This window comes from Drosophila sechellia, chromosome 3L (genome assembly GCF_004382195.2).
Source record: "Drosophila sechellia strain sech25 chromosome 3L, ASM438219v1, whole genome shotgun sequence".
In the NCBI taxonomy this organism is placed as follows: domain Eukaryota; kingdom Metazoa; phylum Arthropoda; class Insecta; order Diptera; family Drosophilidae; genus Drosophila; species Drosophila sechellia.
The window spans coordinates 23082594-23106911 of NC_045951.1; the positions used below are offsets into that span (position 1 = coordinate 23082594).

At 46.1% G+C, this 24318-nt stretch overlaps 1 protein-coding gene across 1 annotated transcript; it reads right to left on the reverse strand.

Annotated features, from left to right (window-relative positions):
• Window positions 1–10315: 10315 nt before the first annotated feature.
• On the reverse strand, window positions 10316–11278 carry LOC6621234 (kelch-like protein 10). Its single transcript, XM_002045375.2, has 2 exons — window positions 11101–11278; window positions 10316–11038 (listed from the first exon to the last, which is right to left on the reverse strand). Exons 1-2 carry the CDS (start codon window positions 11215–11217, stop codon window positions 10529–10531), a joined length of 627 nt encoding a protein of 208 aa, XP_002045411.1. The 5' UTR covers window positions 11218–11278; the 3' UTR covers window positions 10316–10528.
• Between the last annotated feature and the right edge of the window lie 13040 nt (window positions 11279–24318).

Below are 24318 nucleotides of genomic sequence, written 5' to 3' on the forward strand. Positions count from 1 at the left end.
TTGTACGTGACAACCTGTCACCATGAATTTCACAGGGAATGCATTGGCAATCATTTTAAAAAAAGGTGAGATCTGTCCGAGGTGCAAGCTAACCTGTAGGCCTCCAGCCGAAGCGACCGAAAGGGTAGGGAGAGAAACTCGTAGTAAAACTAAAAATCTTCAAATGAAGCTAGTTCAAGCGCTGTAAGTGCTAATGCAGTAGCTTTGTTAGCCATGGAGCGTAGGCTTCTAGCAACGTTGTCAGAGAAGATGGCTGATTTAGTACAAAATGCCTATGAGAGGCAGTATTTAGCATCGCCAAATCCTGTTCCTTCTCCACGAAGCGCTTATTCCGATTTGTTTGATCGGCCAGATAAAGTCGTCCACATATTAAATGGTAAGAAAATAAAATATTCTGGTGTAGGAGTGTCAGTGGACAACTTTATATACAGAGTCGAAGCGCTTACAAGGCAGACGTTGAATGGAACTTGTTATGTAGGAACATAAGCGTATTGTTTAAAGGCAAGGCTAATGACTTCTTTTGGCGCTATCATAAAGCCAACGGTGAAATTCTGTGGGAGAGGTTTTGTACAGCCCTACGACTGCAATTTCGACAGAGTCGCGACGATGGAGAGCTGATTAGGAATACCAAACAAAAACCAAATGAAACTTTTGATAGTTTCTACGACACAGTATCCGAGTTAGTCGACCAGCTAGAGCAGCCTTGGACAGCCAACAAACTTGTCCGCGTGCTAAGAAGTAACCTTCGTCCTGAGATTCGCCACGAAATTTTAAACTTAGATGTTCGAACGGTGTCGGAGTTGAGAGAGATTTGTAAGCGAAGGGAGGCATTCCTGGCTGACGTCAGAAGATGTAGTAGCTACGCGAAAGATACTCCGTCGTTTAAACGTGATATCTCCGAGGTCTGTCAGTAGAGTGAAGATGAGGTGAGGTCAACATACGGAGGTGAGAACGACATTGAAGCTTGTTGGAATTGCCGAGTCGAAGGACACCGATACCAAGAATGTATAGCCGAAAGACGAGTATTTTGTTACGGGTGTGGTGCAGCAAACACCTACAAACCAAGTTGCAAAAAATGCTCAAAAACTTCAAGGTCGGCATGTCGAAGTTGTCAGTCAAACCGAAGACTTCGAATGCCGCATGGAATCAGGCAACAATGACCGATCAGTAGAGAACACCGATAAAAGTGTGTCTCTACCCCTCCCTGACGTACCAATTAAACCGTCTATTAGATTGCTTCACAGCAAAATTTCGGAATTACGGAACGTCCGCATTTCGGATTCCAGAAAATCTCCTGCAATTCTTAAACGGAAATCTCGTAGTGCTCGACGCTTGAAATTGTTCTGGAAGAATGTCAAAAAATGTAAAGCCAGTTTGGATTACATCAGTTCTATTCCGACAGGATCTCGAGACCCTCGACCGTTCTTCCCGATTCGCTTATTGAATCGCCTGGTCTATGGATTGTTGGATTCAGGCGCGTCGATTAGTTGTATTGGAGGAGGGTTAGTGCAAGCTGCGATGGAAAACGAGAAGTTTAAGTCGTTGATAGAAGAAGCTGCGACAGCACACGGGAATTCTCAACGTATAGTAGGACTGCTAAAAATAGAAGTGGAATACGGTGACATCAAAAAGCTTTTGAAGTTGTATGTCGTGCCATCGTTGAAACAGGATCTCTATTTGGGAATTGACTTTTGGAAATTATATGACCTCCTTCCCGCTAATTTGAAAATAGCCGAGATATTGTCGCCTGAGCCCAAACAGCAAACGGTGGTGGATCAGCACGAATTATGTGAAGGTGACAAAGCCAAGTTGGCCAATGTAATCAACTGTTTTCCTTCCTTTAGCCAAGAAGGGTTAGGTAAGACGACTTTGGTCTCTCATTCGATCGATGTGGGCACCGCTAGGCCTGTGAAGCAACGGCATTTCCCTGTCTCCCCCGCCGTCGAAAAAGCAATGTATGCGGAAATCGACCGGATGTTACGCTTAGGGGTGATAGAGGAGTCTGAGAGTGCTTGGTCTTCGCCGATCGTGATGGTGACTAAGCCAGGCAAAGTTAGAATTTGTCTTGACTGTCGCAAGGTTAATAGTTTTACGGAGAAGGATGCATATCCGTTACCCCAAATAAACGGGATACTGAGTCGTTTACCGAGAGCCGAGTATATATCGAGCCTGGATCTGAAGGATGCATATTGGCAGGCCCAGCTTTTACCGTCCCGGGTAGACCGTTATATCAATTTAAAGTCATGCCTTTCGGGTTGTGTAACGCCACGAGCACTATGTCACGGTTAATGGACAACGTAGTGCCGGCTCATTTGAGAAACGAGGTTTTTATCTATTTAGACGACCTACTGATAGTATCTTCTTGTTTTGAGGGCCATAAGAATGTACTGAGGCAGTTAGCCCTGCAGATAAAGAGCGCGGGATTAACGCTAAACGTCGCCAAAAGTCACTTTTGTATGCGACGAGTACGCTATTTGGGCCACATTATCGGAGACGGTGGAATTCGCACAGACCCTGAAAAGGTGGCCGCGATTACCGATTTTCCATTGCCTAAAAATTTGAAAGGCTTGCGCAGTTTCATGGGATTGTGCGGATAGTACAGGAAATTCGTCGCAAAATTCGCGACACTTTCTGCACCATTGACTGACTTGATGACCACGAAGCGGAAGTTTGTATTAGCGAAGGAGGCGATTGAAGCGTTCAGCAAGCTCAAAGAGTGTCTTAGCAAGCTCCGGTCCTGTGTAGTCCGGATTTTGCGAAGCCGTTTGCCATACATTGCGACGCTAGCCAGTCAGGCGTGGGCGCCGTGCTGGTGCAAGTGTCTGAAGAAGGTGACGAGCGTCCTATCGCCTTCGTCTCGAAGAAGCTGAACAAAGCTCAACGAAATTATACCGTCACAGAGCAGGAATGTTTGGCCGCAATAGTAGCTCTCAAAAACTTCAGAGCATACGTGGAAGGACTCCCTTTTAAAATAATAACCGACCATGCTTCGCTCAAGTGGTTAATGTCCAATCACGATCTAAACTCACGACTGGCGCGATGGGCATTAGCTTTGCAGAGATTCAAGTTCGAGATTGAACACCGTAAGGGTTCTTTAAATGTCGTCCCGGATACATTGTCTCGTGTAAACGAAGGCTTGGAAAGAATACGACGATATTACTTCTGGCCCGGTCTCGTTTCGGACGTGAGGGCTTATATTAGTGCGTGTGAGTTTTGTAAGAGTACAAAATCTCCAAATTTCACTCTCAGACCACCATTGGGAAAAGCGCCTGAGTCTTAGCGATTCTTCCAGCGTTTGTTCATTGATTTTCTCGGACCGTATCCTAGGTCAAGGAGCGGCAACATAGGTATCTTTATTGTCCTGGATCATTTGTCGAAACACGTATTCTTGAAACCCGTAAAGAAGACTGATTCCAGCGTCGTCATAAAGTATCTGGAAGACGAGTTGTTCATGACGTTCGGAGTCCCCGAAGTGATATTGTCTGACAATGGTTCTCAATTTCGAGCTAGGACGTTCCAGAAACTTATGGAGCAGTACGGCGTTAAGCACACGCTGACCGCAGTTCACTCGCCTCAGGCAAATGCTTCTAAGCGCGTGAACAGATCAGTAATTGCTTCAATTAGGGCCTATCTGCGTCTCGACCAGAAGGATTGGGACGAGTTTCTCAGCCGAATATGTTGTGCGTTGAGGTCGGCGGTGCATTCTAGCATTGGTACCAGTCCCTATTATATGGTATTTGGGCAGCACATGATCACTTCAGGGTCGACGTATTCGTTGATCAGACGCCTAAATCTTCTGGACGATCGTTCTCTAAAGTTCGACCGGCACGAATCTTTCGAGATAATGCGGAAGCAAGCTGTTGATCAGATGAGAAATAAGCACAACGAGAACGAGAAGCGGTATAATATCCGTTCTCGTGTGGTATCGTTTGTCGAAGGGCGAGAAGTTTATCGGCGGAATTTCAAGCCAAGCTGCTTCCAAACCGGTTACAACGCCAAGTTTGGACCGACGTTCGTAAAGTCTCGAGTTCGGAAGAAGATCGGCAACGCGTATTACGAGCTGGAGGATCTCCAAGGACGAGTTGTGGGAACCTATCATGCCAAGGACATTCGGCAGTAAGGTGCTTCCAGTCGGTCTCAGCCTAGTGTGTCTATGAGTACCCTAGTCTGAGTGTAGCGGGGGGTTTTGTAGAGGCGACTGAAGCAGTGGGCGATAAAAATCTCGATGAATAATCGATAGGGCGATCAGCTGTGACACACCAATGTAAGGTCATACCAGATGCAGCCAGAAGTAGCTAGAATATACCAGACTGGATGCAACCCTTATTAGCCGCACCCGATAAGTTTGGGATAATTCGGTTATCGGAGAAAAAGTGTTGTTCAGCTGATCGTGGTTTCCGCCGATGGCCTAATGTTTCCGGCTTGCCTTCTTTTCAATCAGATGACTGTCATCGAGTCAAGTTGCAAAAGTGCGTTGAAAAATTTTAACTTGCGGGCATACGTGTTTTCTTGTCGCGCGAAATATCGGAAGTACTGCGTTCCTTCGCCTATAGTGGTGCGCGAGATAAGTCCGGCGTGTGTTTCCCGGCGATATTAAGCCGAAGAGATCGGCGTTTGTCACAGCCATCTCACTGCCGCCTTGCCGCCAGACCCTAGTTTCGACTGGGTCAATTACAGGTTAGTGAATTTCGAAAAATGGTGAACTGTAGTTTGATGGGAAATATAATCGCAGCCGAAATTGAAGCGGGCAGAAGGAGAGACGGTAACTGCGCCAGGCCGTGAAGTGGAGCGCCTTCCCAGCGAGCCGGAGCGAAGGACCAGCCACAGCAGCAGGACCGCAACCGCCCTAAGCCGGGAGCACCAGGAGGGATAGTTAAATTAATCAAAAATGCAACCTAAGTAGTGCTTAAAGTGAGGTTATAGTGAACGGAAAATTTTTGCTTGATTGGCAGTCCAGAATGCCAGAAATTAAATTAAATCAAAGTTAAATTGATCTAAATTCCTAATTATACGTAAAAACGCTAAAAGTCAGATCTAACCTTTACTCGAGAGTATTAATCCAGCCGGATCGCCATCTTGAACATAGAGTGAAAGAAGTTAACTTTTTTATGTAGTTTAAGTTTAACGTTAAGCTATAAGAATATGTACTCGAGTAGGAAACTCAGTCATGCTGTTTAATAATTTTTCTTGGATTTAAATTGAATTCTCATTAGTGATTAAAATGTTCATATAGTAAGTGAGCTAACCTAAGCTAATTAAATTTTTTAAGAAGAGTTCCTTTTCGAAAAGTGCTCGTTTAAATTTTCAAGTAGGGATTTATAAAAGTTTGATCGCAGTCGCATAATCCAAAATTAAGCCTCCTAAAAGTGTTTGCGGGAAAAGCCACACTTTCGTTTCAGCTCATCTGTGCCGGGAGATCGATCTTTCGCCGAGGAGTGAATTGTTGAGTGAGTCTTATTTATAAAACTTTACTTTTCATTGGAAATATTCGGTAGTAAACCGATAAAATTTTGCTAGAGGTCATCATATATTGTATATACACTGCTAATAAACAAGTAATAATAATGGAGTGGCGAGAGCAGCCGTTTGAAACATAAAGAAAAAAAAAAAAAAGAGAAAGGAGAAAATCTAACCGAATTTACTCGCGGCTCTCTCTCAAACGAAATTAATTTTTCTTCTCGTTAAAGATTCTTTATAAAGAAAACTCAAAAAAAATAAATAAAAATAATAATTCATAGAACAAGATTATAGAGAGAACGAAAAATTATTGAAGATTTAAATGAAAGCTTTGTTCCTTCCTGAAAATATATTTAGCCACTAGTATCTTTATCTCTTTAATTGTAATGGTCTCGAATATCGACTGAAACCTAAATTTTCTGATCGCGCAACTAAGAAAAACCTTGCTTTAAATTCCTTTGAGTTACCCTAGTCTGTATTTCTATATTTACTTGGTTCCTTTAGTATGTACTTATTTTTAGATATAAATATTGTTATTAATTATTAAGTACCGATTGATATTGAAAATATGAATTTCTAAAAAACCTAAATACTGACTCGCCTGATGTTTCTCCGTACGTAGGGCACTATAGGGTCCTCTAGAGATATGCTCTTAAGGAAAGTGGTCTTAGGTAGGGTAGGGCAATACGCGTACACACACCTGTGCTTCGCAGGCGAAAAGTTCTCAAACTTTCCTCCCATTCTAGAACTGTCCGCTTCCGAAAGTATTAATTTGCTTCCTCCGATTTTGTATTCTAGCTCCTTCATTTTGTTGTTGTTGCAAGCACGCTCAATTTTTTGATCTTATTCATTATTGTCTGTAACGAAACGAGATCTGTACAAGCAAGACCACCACACCCAATGCCATGAGCTAGAGCCGTTCTCTAAAGCGTGCGCCCGCAAGTACAGGTACTCCAGTCATCCATCATTTCAATTCGTTTCACGTTACAATAGTACGCACGCTTTCTCCATATGTCAGTTAACGCACGATCCGACTACACCAAAAAGAAGTAGATATGTCTAAATTGTATCGCCAGAGGCCGGATTCGATCTCCGAATACTCCAGGTCTACAATTAGATGGCGTACGTTATTCTGGAAATAGCAGGCACTCCTATCCCATCCCCCGGAATTCTCTGAAGGATCTGTCCGCTCTTCCAATGGTAATCCGAAACGGGTCGCATCCTTCATGACTCAGGTCGTGAAGGATTAGGCGACACTGATCCGCTCGCCACACTTCTCAGCAGTCTGTAAGATCGAGGATCTACCAGTCAAGATGGTAAAAGAGTCTGATCTTATTAATTCGTCCAAACTACAATGAAAGACGCAAGCGGAAGGTACGTTGTGACGCTCCCATTCTGTGACCCACAAAAATTCCGGATCCAATTTAGGATTTTTGAGGTCCATTGCGTTAGCTCAGTTTCTAAGAAACGATAATCCTTTAAAAAGATACTTTCCCCTAAAAATACAATATGACATCGCGATCCAGGAGTATATGGATCTGGGTAATATGAATGTAGTTCCGTCGACTCATAATTCTCCGACTTATCATCTTCCTGATCATGCGGTAAAAAGGCACGAAAGTACCACTACAAAGCTTCGCGTCCGTAAGCAAATAAAACAAACTTAAATTATATCTTTCATGCTGGTCCAGTCCAGCAATCCGATCTAACGATCTAGAGCCTGAAGCAGCGGTATTTTCAATACGTGTTCAGTGTGGCCAGCGGCCACAGTGTTTTTATGGTTACCGATAAAATATGACAAGACACGAAACTAAGTTGAATCTTAACCTTTTTCAAAAGTGTAGGCGTGTTAGTTTAGGGCGCTACGTGACAAAAAGTTTTTTGGCTAATCGATAGAAATTTACAAGACTATTAAACTTATGAAATTTTCTGAAGCGGCGGTATTTTCAATACGTGTTCAGTGTGGCCAGCGGCCACAGTGTTTTTATGTTTACCGATAAAATATGACAAGACAAGAAACTAAGTTAAATCTTAACCTTTTTCAAAAGTGTAGGCGTGTTAGTTTAGGGCGGTACGTGACAAAAAGTTTTTTGGCTAATCGATAGAAATTTACAAGACTATTAAACTTATGAAAAAATTATCCACAGATTTTTCAAGAATGTGGGCGTGGCTGTCTATTGCGGTCTTCGGGCGTTAGAAAAGCCGTGGCAAAAATAAAAATATGAGAAAAAAATAACCTGTGCTGCCATGTCTCCAGTGTGCGCTGCTTTGCTTCTGCTCGTATTGACCGCTGGAGGAGAGGCTCCTACCGTGGGCTTGGTTTACATTATTGTTAATAATGAGTTAATAATGACCGACTTACTTCTGCTGCTTTCGAGCTAGCGTAGGCTAGGTGTCTATCATGACTGCCAAGTACTTAATTGCCCGAGAGGAGGCCACCGAGGTACTGCCACCTTCGACAGTGGCCGCCACCACTACCTCCCTGGAGCTTATCAGTACAGCCTCCGTCTTTTCCGGCGCCAGTTCTAGCCCCATTGAGCTGATTCACTGTTCAATAGCCCTGATGTTTCTGTTGCACGTAACCATAGCCTGACCGGTATGCTTGTCAACAACCAGCAAGGCGACGTCGTCCGCGAAGATTACGAACTTGCTCCTACCAACCAGCGGTAGGCGGAATATCCCGTCATACACGGCCAAGAACCGACCGTTGCGGGACTCCACCGGTGAACCGAGCCTTGCGGGACTCCACCGGTGACATGCTGCCTAAAGACTCCTTCAGACGACTCGCAGCGTAGGACCCGTCTCGAGAAGTAGGTGCGAACAATCCTGACTAGGTAGGCTGGCACCCTGAAGCCAATTAGTGCTTTTATGATCCGGTTACACCTCGCTGTGTTGAAGGCGTTCCTGATGTCCAGTGTGACCATGGGGCAGTACTCTTTGCTTAGCCCCTTCCATATGGTGCCCTCGATTGCTTGGGCCGCCACTTCGACCACTCTGTTGACTGCGTCAACCATGGACCGCGTTTTCCTGAAGCCAAACTGAGACCGAGAGAGGTCACCCGAGGGTAGGAACTGCTCTCGAAATAACTGCGTGTCCAGGGTGTCCGCTTTCAATTTTTTCCTGGGTCTGGAAGGGCCAGATCACAAATGATGGCCAAATGATCACTGCCAGTGTAGTCCTCGCTGAGTCTCAACCTCGAGTGCCTAAACGACGAGCCGCTAGTGAAGGTGAGGTTCACCACAGAGCCCAGATCGCTGCTTTTCTGGTGCTGTCGCTAAGTAGCGCAAGCTCCACTCTGCGTTCTCGCAAAGTCTTTACTAGAAGGTCTTCGGCTGCCGTGCAGTGTTTCAGATTGAGCTGAATGAAACGCATCATTGTAGTGCCTTTGGTGCTCCTTTGCCACATTGCTTGGTGATTTGTCGCTTTGCTTCCTATGCTTGCTCACAGAAAGCAATAAGACTCGTTGGGGCACTCTGCGGCATTGTGTCCAGCAGACTCGCATCTGTAGCAGCACTGGCTTCTGTCTACGGCGTTTCTACAATGGGCCGCTTTGTGGCCTTCCTCTAGTTATTTGAAGTACCTTTGGCGGGGCTCCGGTTCCTTGTTCAGGCATTGGGACCATCCTGACCTCAGTTTGCCACGCTTGATCAGCGGATCCACCAGATTTGCTTGAACTGCTATCACAACAGTCTTTCCTCCATACTGCGATACTCGGAGGCTCTTGATTGCTACCACTGCTGCTGGGATATCTGCCTAGTACTCCAGGACCCTCCTCAGATCATCCTCTGTAGTTAGCTCGTCTAGGTCGCGAATCAAAAAATACTTTTGATTATGTTAACGTGCGAAGGCTGGCGCGGTCTTCCATGTCCACCTTGAGCTTCTGCGTCAAGTCGAGGATCGGTTCGCCTTTGGCCGTTCTCTTGACCATGGTTCCATTTTCTCTTATGGCGTCCTGATCTCTTGTGACCAGCAACAGCGCTTCGCTGTACGGTAACCCAGGTGATGGGCTGATAACCAGCGCATCAGGACTCCCTCCTATGCGGTTCTTGTGACTTTCTTCCCGCTACAGTGGCTTGGGGCGGAGCACTGGGTAGGCGCTGTGGTCCCGCTGCCTTCTGGTAGTCGGATCGCTGAACTTTCTTAGCTGACAGCGCAAGCATCACTACAGTAATTTAGATTTTTTCCCTTTGCTAGGTTATCACTTGTTCGGTCATTAAAGCCAGCGCACTTAGTGTGCACCATTCTATCACATAGCCAACAAATCATTTTTGGCTGCTCAGGTTTTATAACCTGGCAGCAGTTTTTATAAAAGCAGACAACATTAACTGTTTCCACATTTGTCTAAAATCAGACCACTGTGCACGAAAACACAAGATTAAAAACTTTCAGGCGAGCTGTATAAAGAAACGCACTAGAGCAGTCTGCTCAGAAATTGAAGATTTTGTGTGGGGGAGCGAATGAGCGAAAGAGTGTAAGAGCGGGAGAATAAGTGCATAGTGCAGTTTATGTACATGCAAAAAACAACACCAAACAGCACTACGAACAACGCACATAAGGAAGAGTAAACAAAACACAAAGACGAAAAAAGACTTTGAATATTTTTTTAAACCACTGCATAAATCACAAAGAATCACTCGCGAAGCGACCGTATCTTTAATAATTATGTTTACAATATATGATACTAAAAGAAAATTATTAAAAACTTCGGTTGGTTTGATAAATACAACATAAAAATCGGAGTTAAAAAAAAACACAACCGTTCGCTCGTTTCTCTATCGCTTGTTTGGGAGCCCAGCTATGTTATAGCATTCCGTATGAGGGTCGTTGAGACGCCGTTAAAGCGAGGATCATATCGTCTATAATCTCAAGCCCGAAGTTACTACGAGAGTGGTTCATTTCACGAATGAAGTGCCAAGTTTGCGTGTCCGGATCAAAGCGTTCTCCGGTAGATAGACGCGCTGTTCCGTTAAAGCCGCCGATAACGTAAAGCTGGTTTCTAAAGGCCACGCAGCTCACTCCAGACCGACGATGATTCATGTTAGGTATTCTAGTCCAAATGTTGGTTACAGGGTCATAATACTCGGCGCTGTCTAGGCATTCCTGGCCTGCGTTCTTGCAAAGTACAGGCGATGGCATCAGAGCGTTGCATGTTCATTGCCGGGATAACGGACCACTGGTTGGTCCTTGGATTATACCGCTCCACAGTGTTCAGTCGGTTATGCCCGTCGTAGCCGCCGATTGCATATATCATACCATTTAGCTCTGTTACACTTACGTAGCAGCGCCTGCAATGCATCGGTGCGATTTCGTTCCATTTTTTTTTAACCGCGTCAAAAACTCGGCATGTGTTGAAATACTCTACGCCATCATATCCGCCAATCGAGAATATTTTGAAACCAAGCACTGCGGTTCCATGATACGCTCGGGGACCAGCAGGATCCTCTGCGTTAATGGTTACCCATCTGTCTGCCCTCGTGTCATAAGTCTCGATGCAACCTTTAGAGGTGCCACCGCTCCAGCCGCCTATCGCAAAGATGACTTCGTGCGGTAGCCTTGGCATTGCCAGTGGTGGAGTGGTAAGCTTGGGTTAAATATAAAAATATAGTGTTGTATTGGTAGAAAGTGAAAAAAAATTAACATTACCTCGTCTGCCTGAGGATTCAAAAAGTCCAGGTCGTACATAAATTTAAAGGTGTCAACGATCAGTGGCTTAGCGGCTTCACATTCCAAGACGTATGGGTGTTCCTTAACCTCCTCCATGAAGCACTATAAATTGATAACCAATATGATATATTCTGAATTAATAAACAAAATTAAGAAACACGACAGTGCACTAACACTTGGATAAGAATAATTTAATGAAACAGTTAGTTGGAGTGCGAAGCAGAAATTTAAAAAAAATCTTATACAATCGAAAAATTTTCTAAAGTTTGTGCGAGAGGGCTGTTTTTGGCTTGTGGGCAATGAAGTGGGCCTGTTTAGCGTGTCGATAAAAATTAGAAAGACAAATAATAAAACAACAACAAGAAAAACGTAAAGGCAGTAAGCTAAAACGGGCGGAGGAGGTCACAATTTGCTAGAACGCATGGAGAAAGTGACGGTTAATGAAAACAGACAGTGAGGAGGTGTGGGGCAGTGAGACAGAAGGAATGACGAGCACTGCAAGCGAAGATCCATCCTCGGAGCAGGAAAAACAAGGACTTGGTATGGTTAGAAGTGACAGGGGAGTTTCAGGACGAGCGTTGGCTTAAGCTAGTGGACCAAGGAAAACAGTTTGTTACAAAATGCGGTTAGTGACAGTGCAGCCGGCCATTGCTATTAAAGTTGTCAAAAGGCAGCTTTGAGGTTCAAACTCGTGTAAGCTAAGTAAAGTATATGAAATTAGGAATAAAGCTTAAATAATAAGGATGCGTTTCAAAATTGAATACTTAACCGCGAGAGTAACCTCGTACAAGGGATTGCAATTACAATCCTGGTAGTTATTTGAGGGTTTGTTTTGAATTTTATTTCTCAAAATACTTCCTAGTGTACAATTTGTTGCTGCTGTGAAACCCCTGCGTCTGCGGTTTTGCCCGGATACCCCATCCAGTGCTTTCGTCTGTTTCTGCTGAATCCTGGTTGATGACTTCGCTACGCTCTGTGTACGGGTCGAACGTTCCATATATTGGGTCACTGCTCGTGGGTGTTTCGGGGGAGGTGAACGCAGGCTTGTGCCGTCACCCATAACTCCTCCCCCTCAAAACGGAACTAAGGCCATAGGGACGAACTGTAGGCTGAATGGTACCTTTTTGTGGACAAAATTAATAAATTCAAACGGAGAGAGATATTTATTTTGTGTTTTTGTATTGTGTTACACTAGCCCATATCTTATATAATACCAAAAATTGTGAGCTAAAAAAAACAACCGAATGCGTGATTAGTGATTGCTTATTAAATTATTTTTCAAAAAATAACCACAAAAAAAATAAAAATATAGAGTGAGTCGAGTTTCCCGACTATCAGATACTCATTACTCTGCTAGTGTGAATGCGAACGCGAAATTTGTTCATTTTTCTTGGATCTCAATAGATATTGGGGAAAAAATGAGAAAAAATATACAAACTGTTCCAAAGTGTGGGCCTGACGGCCCGATTCGGCAAATCGATAGAAATTAGAAAGTCTAATAAATATATGAATAAATATCAACACATTTTTCAAAAGTGTGTACGTTTCTTACGTGGCAACTTGGGCTAACAATCTTGGGCTGCGTCTATGCCTCTAGATTCTGTATTCCGAATCTCACCCTTCTGTCTTTTTTAGTTCTAGTTTTATATTTTGAAATCAGTTATGTCGTTATGTAAGTTATGAACCCTCTCTGAATGTCTTCCCTCTTCTCCCGCCCCGCTACTTTTATATACGCTTCCCCCTCTCACACGCCGACCACTATGTGCTGACTTCGCCCCCCGCCTTGCCCACCAACTTCACGATGCACTCAACAGCCACGCCGGCCACTATGTGCTGACTTCGCCCCCCGCCTTGCCCACCAATTTCACGATGCACCCAACAGCCACGCCGGCCACTAAGTGCTGCGTTCGCAGGAGACACTTTGCTGCCGATCGCGCCCGCTGCAAAACTGCTGCGCCTGCAAATGGCACATTGTTGTTATGAGCAGCGCAGCCGCCGGATGTTGCGCAAGCGACCGCCGACCCAGCATAGCTCATATTTCGGCCGCTGGCCCAGCAGCTATGCGGGGTCGCCCCTCGCCCCAAGTCGCCTGCTGACGAGGCGTTCGAACACTGGAGCCGGAGCTCTGGTGAGACCTGGCGAAGACTGCAGAAGTCAGTCTTGGACTAACCCCCGAAACCACAATCTGGAGAGCTGCGGCTAATTATTAAATTAACTTGTAAACCCACATACTTGAGTTAAATTGAATAAATTTGTAACGTAAAACTGCTCGCTGTTTTCTTCGTTCAACCCCGAGAATCACAGGAATGCTTAGAATATTGACTAGGTGAGCTGTGCGGCTACGAGAGCCGGAGTGGAAAAGCGAGGAGTAGACTCGCGACTGGCGCCCGAACAGTCAGAATTCTGACTACCGGCAATGGTTACTTAACGCAATAAAAATTATAAAAATGAAAATTATAGAAATGAAGAAAAAAACAAAAAAATGGAAAAAGTGAACCAAAAATTATAAAAATGAAAAAAAAAAAGGAAAAAAACAAAAAAAAGGAAAAAGTGAACCACGAAATGTGGTAAAACAAGATAACGACAAGTGACGAATGGCAGTGATGTGATAGTGAAACCTTGAAAGTAAAAAAAAAACGACCACGCGCCGCGGTGAGAATGCCGCTACAACCTGTAACGGGAGAAACATTCTGTACGGGCGCAAAAAGTCGTATGTAACAAAACAAAAGACCACCCGCCGCAGCGTTAACGCCGTCTCCGTCCAGGAGCGGGGCATATTTAACGCGGGCGCAAAGTGTCTACCTCAAATATTAGAAAATTACCTATGTAACAACCCACTGCGGCGATCTGTCTACAGCCCCTGTAGCCCATTCGCGAGTGCAAAAGTTCATAGCGTCAAACTGATACCTAAATGAAACAAGAAGAATAACTTCGTCAATAATAAAATAACCTGTGAATTGTGATTAAAGCGTGTGGTACTCTGCTGGATAGGCTGAGCGGTGTGGAGGCACCCGAAAAAGCTGCCCAGTAAATTGTGTGGCAACCGTACCTTAGTAGGCCAAGGCCAAAAAGGGAAAATACGGACCACCGTGCCCAGTGCTAGGCTTCACTCGTCCGTCACTACCGTAATACAATACAAAGAAAAATTATGAATACAAATGCTGACATAAAAAATATTAAACACCTTACCTTAAACCATTGCCCAAATGACCGGGCTTAAGGACGATATGAAAAAAATGAACAATCGAATGAACACTTTCGAAGCTGAAAACGAAGCTCGTAACCCGGTAGTCACCCCTCCGGTGCCCTTGGCCCGAGCACGTAACGAATACGAACTGAAGGAAGTCTCTACGCTTCCCGACTGCGTCAAAGAACTTCAAACGTTCGAGGGTCAGCCCGAGAGATACGTCTCGTGGGTTAATCGTGCTCAAGCGATCTTGGACGATTACGAGGTTATCAGAGGGAGACCATTGTTCCGTGCTATAGTATGTCACCTTAGGCAAAAGATAAGAGGCGAAGCTGAAGAAGTTCTCGACTCTTATGGGGTTCTGGATGACGACTGGCCAGAAATCAAAAGAGTTTTAGCAATGCAATACGCGGACAAACGCGATGTGCGAACGTTAGAGTATCAGCTTAGCCAGCTGAACCAAGGAAACAAACCCTTGGAGGAATATTACTCGGAGGTGACGAAACATCTCTCTCTTATCCTCAACGGATTGAAAGCCGAGGGACACTCGATAGAAGGAGTCAGAGCCTTGTCCGAACATTCTCGACAACAGGCCCTTGATGTCTTCATTCGAGGAGTCGGTAACGACGCCTCTAGACTGTTGGTCATGCGTAGACCGAAAGATTTGCAGGAAGCTTACTTCTTCTGTAAGGAACTGCAGGCAGTTGGTCCGAGAGAAGGCTCATTCGTCCGCTCCCCCCCACCAAATTTTACTCCAAATACCCGGTTCTATCGACCGCCGAGTGGCCCTCGCTTTGCTTCTTCCTATCAGGGAAATGTTAGACCTTCAATAGGTTCAGGATATGGAGGCTCACAGAATAGTAATCGCTTCCAAGGTCCAAGACCGGCCATTAAAATGGAGTCGAACCGGTCGGGTCAGTCCCACCGTTCTGATTACAGGGTCCCCCAGAGCGGGGGTTCTGGGGTGAAAAGAACGTCGTATGAATATCAGAATCCGTTCCAAAGGGCGACCAAGCTTTATCATATGGAGCCCGTGCTTGATCATCCGACAATGCCTGCCGAACATGGCGAAGATCCCTCTACCGACCCTTACTATAACCAAGTCGGTGCCGAAGATGCCGGCATGGCCCCTCCAGATATCATGGAGGAAAGGGACGACTCTGAAATGAGGGCTGAGGGTCCGAATTTTATGACCGAGGCCTCTCGAGCGTCCCTTACTTAGAATACGAGGGGAAAGATGGGGCTAAATTACAATTCTTGATCGATACCGGCGCTAACAAAAACTTCATCAGCCCCAAAATCGCCGCCGGATCGACTGTCCTCCCTACTCCCTTTTGCGTTCAATCGGCCACAGGTTTCGTTAGAATAACATGCCACGTAGCCGGAAAATTTTTCGAAAAACTAGGAAATGACTCGACCCTCACCTTTTTTGTCCTCCCCGGTTTAGATACCTTCGATGGCATCATAGGGGACGACACGCTCAAAGACCTGAAAGCAATAGTAGACAGGAAAAATAATTGTTTAGTTATATCCCCCGGGATAAAGATTCCCCTCCTTGCTAAAAGGTCCCTTAATGTCAACACTTTGTTGGACTCAACACACCCAGAAGAAGCAAGAAGGATCTTAAAGGCACTGATTGACGAGTACTCGCACCTTTTCGACGCCTTGTCGCCGGGCGAGGCCGTCGACACCAGCGTAAGGGCGGAAATACGAACGAACACTTCAGACCCAATTTATACCAAGAGTTATCCGTACCCGGCTAACATGAGATCTGAAGTGGATAGACAAATTGGGGAACTCCTCAGCGAGGGTATCATACGCCCGTCGAGAAGCCCTTACAACTCTCCGGTGTGGATAGTGCCGAAGAAAGCGAAACCAGATGGCGAGAAACAATGGCGTTTGGTCATTGACTTCAAACGTCTAAATGCGGTTACAATTTCTGACACATATCCAATTCCGGATATAAACTCCACATATTTTACAACACTGGACCTTACCTCAGGGTTTCATCAAATTCACATGAAACCCTCCGATACCGTGAAAACGGCGTTCTCTACCCTGAACGGGAAGTATGAATTTCTCCGTCTTCCCTTCGGCTTAAAAAACGCCCCGGCTATCTTCCAACGAATGATCGACGATGTTCTTCGGGAACACATTGGGAAAATTTGTTACGTGTACATCGACGATATTATCGTCTTTAGTAACGACTATGATAGCCATTGGAAGAACCTTCGCTTGGTCTTTGAAAGCCTAAAAAAGGCCCGACTTCAAGTCAATCTGTCTAAGACTCAATTCTTGTCGACTCAGGTCGAGTTCCTCGGTTATATCGTCAGTCATGACGGTATCAGAGCGGACAAGAAGAAAGTAGAGGCTATAACCAAAATAAAGCCTCCTAGGAATGTCAAGGAACTGAAGAGTTTCCTCGGCATGACATCGTACTATAGGAAGTTTATTCGCGATTATGCTAAGGTTGCTAAACCCTTGACTAATTTGACTCGCGGAGAATCCGCTCGGGTTAAAGCAAACCAATCTAAGAAGGTCCCGGTTGAGCTTGACGACGCGGCTTTGCAGGCTTTCGATGGCCTTAAAACGATTTTGTCTTCTTCCGAGGTGCTCGCCTTTCCAGACTTCGGTAAGCCGTTCCATTTGACCACAGACGCGTCCAACTACGCTCTGGGAGCCGTATTGTCCCAGGACACTGAGGGAAAAGATCGTCCTATAGCTTACATCTCGCGCACCCTGTCGGAAACTGAGGAAAACTATGCCACTATAGAAAAGGAGATGCTTGCTATAGTGTGGGCATTGGACAACCTCAGGTCTTACCTGTATGGCGCTGCATCGGTTAAGGTGTATACCGACCACCAACCTTTGACCTTTGCGCTGGGGAGCAGAAATTTCAATGCCAAACTTAAACGCTGGAAGGCTAGAATAGAAGAGTATAATTGCGTACTCATTTACAAGCCCGGCAAATCTAACGTCGTCGCTGACGCCTTGTCCCGTATAGTTCCGATAAACCACTACTTTGATTGGTGCCATTCGGATACTGCGTCGGCTACCGAGGGCGGTTCCACCGTCCATAGTGCGGATGAGGACGCATCTCATTTGCTACCCCATGTAGAAGTACCTATCAACGTCTATCGTAACCAACTCGTCTTTGACTCCGAGCGTTCCGAATACCTGTGTGAACAACCCCACAGGGGCTTCGAACGTCATCTCATCCCCGTCGGTACTGGTCTTTTGTCCGAGTTAGTTGTTACTCTGGCAAAGTACCTCAAACCCTCAGTGATCAACGGGGTTAAAATACCTGAAACCTACCTACCATCGTTCCAGCGCCTTTGCTTGGCGAATTTTGCTGCGTTCAAAATTCGCATAACGCAGAGGCTTGTGGTAGATTTGTCGGACCCTGAGGAGATCTGCGAAGCCATCGAACTAGAACATCGCAGGGCTCATAGGGGTGCTAAAGAAGTGCGCCTGCAGCTTTTGGAGAAATATTATTTCCCCCAGATGGCTAGTACCATCCGCAGGCAACTCTCGTCGTGCGAGTGTTGCAAACTCTACAAGTACGAGAGGCATCCCAATAGACCTTTCCTCCAGCCGACACCTATCCCGAAATACCCGTGTGAAATTCTTCACATCGACATTTTCACCTTAGAGAAGAAAATCTACCTAAGCTGTATTGACAAGTTTACCAAATTTACCAAGCTTTTCCTTCTCGAATCAAAATCCTCTATTCACCTCCGGGAAAAGCTAGTTGAAGCACTACACTACTTCACCGTCCCAAGGATACTGGTCTCAGACAATGAAAGAGGTCTTCTGTGCCCGACGGTCTTAAATTATTTACGTACCTTGGGTATCGGTTTGTACAATACCCCGACCCAGAAAATCGAGGTCAATGGTCAAATCGAGAGGTTTCATTCCACCTTCCTCGAGATTTACCGATGCTTGAAGAGCGAACACCCCGACTTCAAATTTAATGAACTGGTCGCCATTGCAGTGGATAGGTACAATAATTCTATCCACTCAGTAACCAACAATAAGCCAGCTGATCTATTTTTCGACCGCTCGGCTAGAATAAATTACCAGGGGTTAACTGATTTCAGAACTAGGACTCTCGAAGACGTTAGGGGTATGATAGAATACCGCCAGGAGCTCGCGAACGCGGCTCACAACAAAACTAGGAAGGAACCTGTATCATATAACGTGGGAGATAAGATCTTTGTTGCCAATAAGCAAATTAAAACGAAAGAAAAGCAGCGCTTTAAAGCTGAAGAAATTGCCGAGGATAGAAGGGTAACGGTGAAAACCAAGAAGGGCAAGATATTGCATAAATCAGACCTTCGTAACTAAAATGGCACCGGATCGTTGAGTGTGTTTCACGCGCTACCATTACAAAGTACACTTTTTACATTTCAAAACACTTTACCAATTGACACCCTTTGCTCAGAAATAATTATTAAATCCCTTATCTCTAAGCTAATATAAGCAACACCACAAAAATAATGTTACTCATAAGATAACCTTTCCAACCATTATTGCAAGTATCATTGTCACCCACATGGTGGGGGCTGCAGACGTCTTCAAGTACGAGGCTCCGCTCATCCCGCTACAAGAGGGAACCGTTTGGCGCGTCAATGGACATTTCAAACTGGCGCATGTCATCGACTTGAGAAGGTTCGAGTCGCTGGTCCAGGAAACTCGGCGCGAGGCTGTGCAACTGACGGATCCCAGGATTGCGGCGTTGGTGGCACATTATCTGGAGGAAGCGCCAGAGGGCCTATCTAGACTGACGGGCACTCGGCGCGGACGTCGATCACTGGACTGGATTGGGTCCGCGTGGAAGTGGATTGCGGGATCACCTGATGCGTCGGACTGGGACGCCATTCTTCACGCCCAGGAAAACATCGTGAAATCGGCCGACCAGCAGGTACGGATAAACGCTGGATTGTTCGATGCCTCACACGACTCCCTGAGGCAGCTGAACGAAGTTATCGCTAGGGTTAACGCAATCGACGGGGATATTCACACGGCTACAACCCTATTGCATAAGGCCTTAATCATCAATAGCCAGGTCGCCGAGCTGACACAGGCGTGCCAACTAGCCAAGTCAGGGATCGTCAACTCTCGCCTGTTGGATCACGAAGAAGTGCAGGCTATTCTGACTGAGGTTAGGAATTTGCCTTACCAAAATGCCGTGGAGGCGTTGGAGTTCTCACGCCCGTCGGTACTAACTAATGGAACGACGTTGCTGTATATCTTGGCCATGCCCAAGGTCGCCCCCAAGGAATACCGCTTGCTTCTTCTCCTCCCTGCCACGATCGAGGGAAAGCAAGTTATGCTGAGGCATGACCAAGTCGCCGTTAGCACCGAGGAAACATATGCTGTGGTGAACGACTGCCTTTCCATAGGCAACACGACTGTTTGCCCGGAAAAAAGTCTCCTGAAGATGGACGAAAACAGTTGTGTCCCCAAACTGCTGAAGGGTGGTCAGGCTAGATGCGAGTTCCTCAGGAGTAACGAAGCTCGCGTGGAACTGGTCGAGGACGGGATGATGTTCCTTTCTAACTTTAACGGGACACTTGAGGCCGGCCCCAACACTCATAACCTAAATGGGACCTACATAGTACAGTTCGCTAACGAGACGATTAGCGTGGCTGGAAGAACCTATACAAGTTACTCATCAAGTCACTTCATGGTCATGCCTGCGATACTGACTACGGTCACCGCCACCGGGTACGCGCTTTCACTTCACTATGTCAATGACTTCAACATGGAGAACTTGAGGAGACTCTCTGGGATGTCCGAGAAGGTCTCTTTCTCCTTCCTACTGGAGGCATTGGTAGTCCTGATTGTCGGGGCGCTCCTCTACACCATATGGAGGAAGCTGACATCAACCAAGGGTATTCCTGTCATGGCAAACTGTGCCTCGGGCCCTGAGACGCTAGGCGCTGGCGGGGCACCTAAAGCCCAATAATCTGCGGGACGCAGATCCTGAAGGGGGAGGAGTTATGAACCCTCTCTGAATGTCTTCCCTCTTCTCCCGCCCCGCTACTTTTATATACGCTTCCCCCTCTCACACGCCGACCACTATGTGCTGACTTCGCCCCCCGCCTTGCCCACCAACTTCACGATGCACTCAACAGCCACGCCGGCCACTATGTGCTGACTTCGCCCCCCGCCTTGCCCACCAATTTCACGATGCACCCAACAGCCACGCCGGCCACTAAGTGCTGCGTTCGCAGGAGACACTTTGCTGCCGATCGCGCCCGCTGCAAAACTGCTGCGCCTGCAAATGGCACATTGTTGTTATGAGCAGCGCAGCCGCCGGATGTTGCGCAAGCGACCGCCGACCCAGCATAGCTCATATTTCGGCCGCTGGCCCAGCAGCTATGCGGGGTCGCCCCTCGCCCCAAGTCGCCTGCTGACGAGGCGTTCGAACACTGGAGCCGGAGCTCTGGTGAGACCTGGCGAAGACTGCAGAAGTCAGTCTTGGACTAACCCCCGAAACCACAATCTGGAGAGCTGCGGCTAATTATTAAATTAACTTGTAAACCCACATACTTGAGTTAAATTGAATAAATTTGTAACGTAAAACGAAGCTGCTCGCTGTTTTCTTCGTTCAACCCCGAGAATCACAGGAATGCTTAGAATATTGACTAGGTGAGCTGTGCGGCTACGAGAGCCGGAGTGGAAAAGCGAGGAGTAGACTCGCTTAACTGGCGCCCGAACAGTCAGAATTCTGACTACCGGCAATGGTTACTTAACGCAATAAAAATTATAAAAATGAAAATTATAGAAATGAAGAAAAAAACAAAAAAATGGAAAAAGTGAACCAAAAATTATAAAAATGAAAAAAAAAAAGGAAAAAAACAAAAAAAAGGAAAAAGTGAACCACGAAATGTGGTAAAACAAGATAACGACAAGTGACGAATGGCAGTGATGTGATAGTGAAACCTTGAAAGTAAAAAAAAAACGACCACGCGCCGCGGTGAGAATGCCGCTACAACCTGTAACGGGAGAAACATTCTGTACGGGCGCAAAAAGTCGTATGTAACAAAACAAAAGACCACCCGCCGCAGCGTTAACGCCGTCTCCGTCCAGGAGCGGGGCATATTTAACGCGGGCGCAAAGTGTCTACCTCAAATATTAGAAAATGACCTATGTAACAACCCACTGCGGCGATCTGTCTACAGCCCCTGTAGCCCATTCGCGAGTGCAAAAGTTCATAGCGTCAAACTGATACCTAAATGAAACAAGAAGAATAACTTCGTCAATAATAAAATAACCTGTGAATTGTGATTAAAGCGTGTGGTACTCTGCTGGATAGGCTGAGCGGTGTGGAGGCACCCGAAAAAGCTGCCCAGTAAATTGTGTGGCAACCGTACCTTAGTAGGCCAAGGCCAAAAAGGGAAAATACGGACCACCGTGCCCAGTGCTAGGCTTCACTCGTCCGTCACTACCGTAATACAATACAAAGAAAAATTATGAATACAAATGCTGACATAAAAAATATTAAACACCTTACCTTAAACCATTGCCCAAATGACCGGGCTTAAGGACGATATGAAAAAAATGAACAATCGAATGAACACTTTCGAAGCTGAAAACGAAGCTCGTAACCCAGTAGTCACCCCTCCGGTGCCCTTGGCCCGAGCACGTAACGAATACGAACTGAAGGAAGTCTCTACGCTTCCCGACTGCGTCAAAGAACTTCAAACGTTCGAGGGTCAGCCCGAGAGATACGTCTCGTGGGTTAATCGTGCTCAAGCGATCTTGGACGATTACGAGGTTATCAGAGGGAGACCATTGTTCCGTGCTATAGTATGTCACCTTAGGCAAAAGATAAGAGGCGAAGCTGAAGAAGTTCTCGACTCTTATGGGGTTCTGGATGACGACTGGCCAGAAATCAAAAGAGTTTTAGCAATGCAATACGCGGACAAACGCGATGTGCGAACGTTAGAGTATCAGCTTAGCCAGCTGAACCAAGGAAACAAACCCTTGGAGGAATATTACTCGGAGGTGACGAAACATCTCTCTCTTATCCTCAACGGATTGAAAGCCGAGGGACACTCGATAGAAGGAGTCAGAGCCTTGTCCGAACATTCTCGACAACAGGCCCTTGATGTCTTCATTCGAGGAGTCGGTAACGACGCCTCTAGACTGTTGGTCATGCGTAGACCGAAAGATTTGCAGGAAGCTTACTTCTTCTGTAAGGAACTGCAGGCAGTTGGTCCGAGAGAAGGCTCATTCGTCCGCTCCCCCCCACCAAATTTTACTCCAAATACCCGGTTCTATCGACCGCCGAGTGGCCCTCGCTTTGCTTCTTCCTATCAGGGAAATGTTAGACCTTCAATAGGTTCAGGATATGGAGGCTCACAGAATAGTAATCGCTTCCAAGGTCCAAGACCGGCCATTAAAATGGAGTCGAACCGGTCGGGTCAGTCCCACCGTTCTGATTACAGGGTCCCCCAGAGCGGGGGTTCTGGGGTGAAAAGAACGTCGTATGAATATCAGAATCCGTTCCAAAGGGCGACCAAGCTTTATCATATGGAGCCCGTGCTTGATCATCCGACAATGCCTGCCGAACATGGCGAAGATCCCTCTACCGACCCTTACTATAACCAAGTCGGTGCCGAAGATGCCGGCATGGCCCCTCCAGATATCATGGAGGAAAGGGACGACTCTGAAATGAGGGCTGAGGGTCCGAATTTTATGACCGAGGCCTCTCGAGCGTCCCTTACTTAGAATACGAGGGGAAAGATGGGGCTAAATTACAATTCTTGATCGATACCGGCGCTAACAAAAACTTCATCAGCCCCAAAATCGCCGCCGGATCGACTGTCCTCCCTACTCCCTTTTGCGTTCAATCGGCCACAGGTTTCGTTAGAATAACATGCCACGTAGCCGGAAAATTTTTCGAAAAACTAGGAAATGACTCGACCCTCACCTTTTTTGTCCTCCCCGGTTTAGATACCTTCGATGGCATCATAGGGGACGACACGCTCAAAGACCTGAAAGCAATAGTAGACAGGAAAAATAATTGTTTAGTTATATCCCCCGGGATAAAGATTCCCCTCCTTGCTAAAAGGTCCCTTAATGTCAACACTTTGTTGGACTCAACACACCCAGAAGAAGCAAGAAGGATCTTAAAGGCACTGATTGACGAGTACTCGCACCTTTTCGACGCCTTGTCGCCGGGCGAGGCCGTCGACACCAGCGTAAGGGCGGAAATACGAACGAACACTTCAGACCCAATTTATACCAAGAGTTATCCGTACCCGGCTAACATGAGATCTGAAGTGGATAGACAAATTGGGGAACTCCTCAGCGAGGGTATCATACGCCCGTCGAGAAGCCCTTACAACTCTCCGGTGTGGATAGTGCCGAAGAAAGCGAAACCAGATGGCGAGAAACAATGGCGTTTGGTCATTGACTTCAAACGTCTAAATGCGGTTACAATTTCTGACACATATCCAATTCCGGATATAAACTCCACATATTTTACAACACTGGACCTTACCTCAGGGTTTCATCAAATTCACATGAAACCCTCCGATACCGTGAAAACGGCGTTCTCTACCCTGAACGGGAAGTATGAATTTCTCCGTCTTCCCTTCGGCTTAAAAAACGCCCCGGCTATCTTCCAACGAATGATCGACGATGTTCTTCGGGAACACATTGGGAAAATTTGTTACGTGTACATCGACGATATTATCGTCTTTAGTAACGACTATGATAGCCATTGGAAGAACCTTCGCTTGGTCTTTGAAAGCCTAAAAAAGGCCCGACTTCAAGTCAATCTGTCTAAGACTCAATTCTTGTCGACTCAGGTCGAGTTCCTCGGTTATATCGTCAGTCATGACGGTATCAGAGCGGACAAGAAGAAAGTAGAGGCTATAACCAAAATAAAGCCTCCTAGGAATGTCAAGGAACTGAAGAGTTTCCTCGGCATGACATCGTACTATAGGAAGTTTATTCGCGATTATGCTAAGGTTGCTAAACCCTTGACTAAT

Bases quoted from the DNA above. Each gene is read 5' to 3' on its own strand.
- LOC6621234 (XM_002045375.2), bottom strand. From the start codon at position 11,217: ATGGAGGAGGTTAAGGAACACCCATACGTCTTGGAATGTGAAGCCGCT. The intron at 11,039-11,100 runs GTAATGTTAATT...ATTTAACCCAAG, and splicing joins TGAATCCTCAGGCAGACGAG to CTTACCACTCCACCACTGGC.